Below are 6,252 nucleotides of genomic sequence, written 5' to 3' on the forward strand. Positions count from 1 at the left end.
CCCCCACCTCAAGCTGATGTGTGGTGAGCATTCTGGCGCAAAATGGCTGCCGTGCATCACCCAGGTGGTGCTGCACTTTGGGGGTGGTTGAAGTGAGTTACCCCCTTCAGTGTGATGCACTTCGGGTGTCTAGAGAAGCGCTATATGAATGTAATCCATTATTAATATGTGTAATTAATGGAATTGTGTGAAACCTGCACAAACGGACACTGTGCTGTCTAGGACTGATTTCTCAGGGTTTTGAGCTCGAGACTCTTTCAGACCAAAGGCTCTCTCTTCTCTTCTTCTCCCCTTAGCGCTATATGCCTTTTTTAAAGCTGGACTTGGGCCTGAAAAATGTCCCTCTAACACTCAGACTGCCTTCCTCTCTTCAGACACATCGGTGGTGTTGGAGCAGACGGAGAACATGCCCCGGGGGATGTATGAAGTGCCCATACACATCACCGACCTGCAGAATAATGGCGGTGTCCAGGTGGTGAGCGTGAAGGTGTGTCGGTGCCTCGGGGGAGAGTGTGTCGCCGAGTCCAGCTCCATCAGCCTCGGGGTGTGGGGCGTTCTCGCCATGCTGCTGGCCGTGGCCCTACTGCTGCTGTTCTGTGAGTGTCACACGTGCACACCAACTCATACACACCGCAAAGGGTTTGAGAACGCCTTCTTAGTCAGCTACCACAAGGACCTGGTGGATACAGAACTGCCTCTGCTCAGGAGCCAAAGAGGGTTTTTAGACCAAAAACTACTCCCAACAAGGGAGTGTAGATATTTGTTCCTGTGAATTGTTTTATAGGCGCACAGAAACACAAAAACATCTTTTAGATGACTTTCGACAAGGCCAGCACTCAGTAATCCGCTGAGACACGGTCTTCAGACCCTGTTGTGCCCTGGGCTCTGTGAGTTAGCAGCGGCACTACCTCTTGACTTCTTAGCCTGCGGCTGGAGGTTGTTTGGAGATGAGCTAAAAAATTTTGTCAAACAAAAGCTGCACAAGTGTAATGTCCTTTCACAGGTTGTGCTTCTACGGCTGAAAGAAGTGAGCTGAGTTTTCACACCTTCTAACTGCAACATGTTTGTAAAGCTACCACCGGGCGTCCGGGTAGCGTGGCGGCCTATTCTGTTGCCTACCAGCACGGGGATCGCTGGTTCAAATCCCGGTGTTGCCTCCGGCTTGGTCAGGCGTCCCTACAGACACAATTGGCCGTGTCTGTAGGTGGGAAGCCGGATGCGGGTATGTGTCCTGGTCACTGCACTAGCGCCTCTTCTGGTTGGTCGGGGCACCTGTTCGGGGGGAATAGCGCGATCCTCCCACGTGCTACGTCCCCCTGGTGAAACTCCTCACTGTCAGGTGAAAAGCAGTGGCTGGTGACTCCACATGTATCGGAGGAGGCATGTGGTAGTCTGCAGCCCTCTCCGGATCAGTAGAGGGGGTGGAGCAGAGACTAGGATGGCTTAGAAGAGTGGGGTGATTGTCCAGGTACAGTTGGGGAGAAAAGGGGGGGAAAAGGCCAAAAAAAAAAACCTACCATCTTACCCTCTTGCTATGTTTGGTAGGCATCGTTTTTGTGATAGCCTGCACCACTAAAGAAGAGAAGATGTACAGCTTAGATGATGCCAGCGGAGGGGTACTGCTCAAGTCCAACACCGAGGCACCAGGGGAGGAAGTGGTGAGATCACTTTACATCATTTACATCATTTATGACTGGCTGTAAATGAGACAGTGAGGTTGTTAACACATCTGTTGGTATCCTGTCATTTGGCCCACTAAATTCCTGCTTCAAGTTGCTGTATGTAGACACCATGTGGTCTTCACCAGATGCTGTATGTAGACACTATGTGGTCTTCACCAGATGCTGTATGTAGACACCATGTGGTCTTCACCAGATGCTGTATGTAGACACCATATGGTCTTCACCAGATGCTGTATGTAGACACCATGTGGTCTTCACCAGATGCTGTCTCAACTGACATATGATAAATAAGTTGTGTGACATTTGTGCTGACAAGTTATGATTACAGCTTATACTGTGGTGTTTTGTGGGTCTACATGAGCTTAGCTGCCACACTAGTGTAGGACCTTCTGCTGACTGATGTTCACAAACATGTCTGTGAGCGTAAGACCAACACACTTACATACAGCATCTGAATGAGACAAAATACAATGGGCGACACGGTGGTGCAGTGGTTAGCATGGTCGCCTCACAGCAAAAAGGTCCTTGGTTTGAGCCCCAGGTTATCTAACCTTGGGGGTCATCCCGGGTCGTCCTCTGTGTGGAGTTTGCATGTTCTCCCCGTGTCTGCGTGGGTTTCCTCCGGGTGCTCCGGTTTCCTCCCACAGTCCAAAGACATGTAGGTCAGGTGAATCACCCGTACCACATTGTCCCTAGGTGTGAATGTGTATGTGTATGTGTGTGTGTGTGTGTGTATGTGTGTGTGTGTGTGTGTGTGTGTGTGTCGGCCTTGTGATGGCCTGACGGCCTGTCCAGGGTGTCTCCCCACCTGCCGCCCAATGACTGCTGGGATAGGCTCCAGCATTCCGTGACCCTCAGAGCAGGATAAGCGGTTTGGGGGATGGATGGATGGATGGATGGATGTAAAGACAATGATTGTTCTTTACCTTATAGAAATCGGCCGATCTGTTCATGATTCCCACCTCTGGTGGCATGGGCACCATAGATGGCTCTGTGAAGGTGGCTGGGTCGCTGGGTCAGAGGGAGAAACCATCACCAGGCCTGCCTCCAATCAGCCAGCAGACGATGGGCCAACAGACCATGTCTGAGACCAACAGACATGACTTCATGATGACCAGGGGCGAGAGCAGCTTCTACACCTCTGGGCTTCATGGTGGCACCAACTACTCTGACTCGGGCTTCTACAGGCAGAAGCACCTGGATGCTCTGCACATGTGGGACACCAACAGACTGTATCTGGACAAGGTAACAACAAGACCACGCGAAGCTTTGTTCTAAGTGTGTTCTTTGTTCTTACACTGTAGTGACAGTTGTGGAGTTGGAAAGTTGTGGAATATGTTTTTACTAGTGATGTCATTTAAGACGTCTACTTTTCAAAAGTAATCTTTAACAAACAGAAGAGGTGATAACCGTCTCCTCGGTCTCCTCCTCTCTGCATCTCTCCCTCCTTCCCTGCAGAAGATGGAGTATTTTGGTGGCGAATCAACGGAACATTATGCAAATGATATCCCCCACGTGTATGGGTATGAGGGTGAGGGCTCAGCTGCTGGTTCGGTGGGCTGCTGCAGTGACCTGGGTGACCTGGAGAGCCTGGACTTCCTAGATTCACTGGGGTCAAAGTTCAAAACACTGGCCAGCATCTGCATGGACAGAGAAGGGCAGGACTGAATGATCAGATTATCTGATTTGAGGTTGGATGAAGTGCTGAACAAGATGTGATCTGGAGCGAAGGACAGACTACGTCTTGTGAACAACGCTGAAAAAAAATCAAACAGGATTTCACACCCTGTGCCGTTAATTGGCCCAAGAATGATTCTTTCCATGCTGAACTTTTTTTTGTTGTTTGTGTACATGTTTAAATCTGTTCACTACTGATATCCCAGCCATTCAAACCATCCAGAATATCCATTAAAAGAAGGACAAACCTGATCAGTCCTAGCCCCTGAAATAGCTGTGCAGATCCCAGTGTGGACTCAAAGTGTGTTTCATACACTCCTGATGTAGGGCAGAGGCTGTGCAGGTGCCCCGTCTGCCCTCGCTCTTTCTCACAGGGCTGTTAAGGCCTTCAGATAGCACACACATACACACTACACACACACATAGACTGGCTGTAAGATGACTTCAGTCTGCAGCATGCAGTCTGCATTGTGCAGTCTGCAGCATGCAGTAGCAGCATGCAGTCTGCAGCATGCAGTAGCAGCATCAAGTACTAAAGCCGTTGTATTTAACACTGCTCTGCTAAACCAACCAACACATTTTTCATTGGCAAAGACATTTCTTCTAATAGAAAGTAATCTGACAAGTATTGTTTAACCTCTTTTCTTACTCATCAGTGTTATTTCTGGATATGTGGAAGTCGCTATGCTACAGCGCTGACAGATCATTGTGTTAGGCATTAACAGCGGAGCGCATGAATATTATTTCAACAGTTTTTGTGTCCAAAATGTTTTTCTTTCATTTTCATTACTGGAAACAAGAGGTCATACATTATCAGTCAAGTGTGGATTTCATTACTGGAAACAAGAGGTCATACATTACACTGGTCTACAAAAATATAGTTTTTTCTTCTTGCATGGACTTTGGAAACTGTTTTTGGCTAATTTTGGGCTGCTGAATCCAAATCTGAGCTCAGATTTGCTCTATCACATCAAGTTTTCATGCTATCTGTATGCTCCTTATTCAGGATTTTACAAAAGTTGACCATCTAGTCTGGCAATCTTGGTGGGGATAAAAATAACCCCTATTCATTTCCTAAGTAATTTCGTGCTAAGCTGAGTGTTTATTTATTCATTGTAATCATTTTTGCATCTATCGATCTTCTAATGCAGCAGTGGTTTTTATCTTCCGAGTGTAAAACTGCCCTTTTCTCAAAAATAATTTTTCATAGTTCGAAAACCTGATGTGATAGGCAAAAACTAATGCCAGATTTGGATTCAGCACCCAAAAGTTAGCTAGAATCCGTTGAAAAACCCCATGCAAGAAAAATTGTGTTGACCAGTGTTATCAATGAAGTGTGGATTTCATTACTGGAAACAAGTGGTCATACATTATCAGCAGCCAAGTGAAGTGTCTGTAAACCAGTTTAAATGTAAAACGATACAGTGAGATAATTTGACTTTAAATGTGATAAGATGCATTTGATATTTCAGAATACTAGGAAGATGTTTAAACTAGGGCTGCACAATAACAATATATCGAAAATTTACCTTCATCGCGATATCAAAATGCGCGGTATACGTATCGCAAAATACTGCTTGAACTGTGGTAAATGGTATATGCACGTGCCATGCATGCCCACTCTGCATACTACTAGGAGTTTGTGTTGACTTTAGTGCCCCCTTCTGGAAAATGCGGTAGTGTCACTTGGCCAATTCCGCCTCAGTAATAACAAAATATAATGTAAAAAATAAAATTCTAACATCAGTTACTCGCTCTGCAAAACTGGCAAGCCGTCAGTTTTAAATTGAGACTGTTACGTCATCAGGTATAGTATAAACTCCTACTAGCTGCTATATTTAAATAGGCCCAGATGTTGTGTTAAAGTGACGAAGAAACTGAGTTGCCATGCAACCAAGGTGGTGGTATTTGTTCATTGTCAGTATAGCGGCTGTAGCCAGGTGCATTTTTATTTTCAATAAAACCAGGTTGCTGGAATGGAAATAATGCATTTCATGTGTTTATTCGGTGTGCACAGGCTGTCCATGGTCTGGGGTCTGTGTTAGCTGCAAACCTTAAGCAGAAAGCTGTTAAAACTGTATTACGCACGTCATATAGCCATCGCAATATTCAACAACGTTATTGCATATCGCATGTTTTCCTGATAACGTGCAGCCCTAGTTTAAACTGTCTGCAGCAGCGGTGCATACATGGCATGTCAGAGTGATGTCTGCCCCGAGGCGTTCCTTACCATGTCAGGACCTTACCATGTCAGGACCTTACCATGTCAGGGACCTTACCATGTGAGGACCTTACCATGTGAGGCCCTTACCATGTCAGGGACCTTAACATGTGAGGACCTTACCATGTCAGGGACCTTACCATGTGAGAACCTTACCATGTCAGGGACCTTACCATGTCAGGGACCTTACCATGTGAGGACCTTACCATGTCAGGGACCTTACCATGTCATGGACCTTACCACGTGAGGACCTTACCATGTCAGGGACCTTACCATGCGAGGACCTTACCATGTCAGGGACCTTACCATGTGAGGACCTTACCATGTGAGGACCTCACCCTGTTAGGGACCTTACCATGTGAGGACCTTACCATGTCAGGGACCTTACCATGTCAGGGACCTTACCATGTCAGGGACCTTACCATGTGAGGACCTTACCATGTCAGGGACCTTACCATGTCATGGACCTTACCACGTGAGGACCTTACCATGTCAGGGACCTTACCATGCGAGGACCTTACCATGTCAGGGACCTTACCATGTGAGGACCTTACCATGTGAGGACCTCACCATGTTAGGGACCTTACCATGTGAGGACCTTACCATGTCAGGGACCTTACCATGTGAGAACCTTACCATGTCAGGGACCTTACCATGTGAGGACCTTACCAT

The 6,252-nt window shown here is 46.9% G+C and overlaps 1 protein-coding gene across 1 annotated transcript in view; it reads left to right on the forward strand.

Annotated features, from left to right (window-relative positions):
- Positions 1 to 5,900, forward strand: part of LOC130109391 (desmocollin 2-like protein) — a 79,027-nt gene extending 73,127 nt beyond the window's left edge. Inside the window, exons 14-17 of the mRNA XM_056276279.1 lie at positions 375 to 596; positions 1,546 to 1,658; positions 2,616 to 2,927; positions 3,141 to 5,900. Of these exons, the coding sequence (XP_056132254.1) occupies positions 375 to 596; positions 1,546 to 1,658; positions 2,616 to 2,927; positions 3,141 to 3,350 (857 nt within the window). The 3' untranslated portion in view covers positions 3,351 to 5,900. The remainder of the gene's footprint in view (positions 1 to 374; positions 597 to 1,545; positions 1,659 to 2,615; positions 2,928 to 3,140) is intronic.
- Positions 5,901 to 6,252: the final 352 nt, after the last annotated feature.

The sequence above is a fragment of the Lampris incognitus genome, chromosome 3 (assembly GCF_029633865.1).
Source record: "Lampris incognitus isolate fLamInc1 chromosome 3, fLamInc1.hap2, whole genome shotgun sequence".
NCBI lineage: Eukaryota > Metazoa > Chordata > Actinopteri > Lampriformes > Lampridae > Lampris > Lampris incognitus.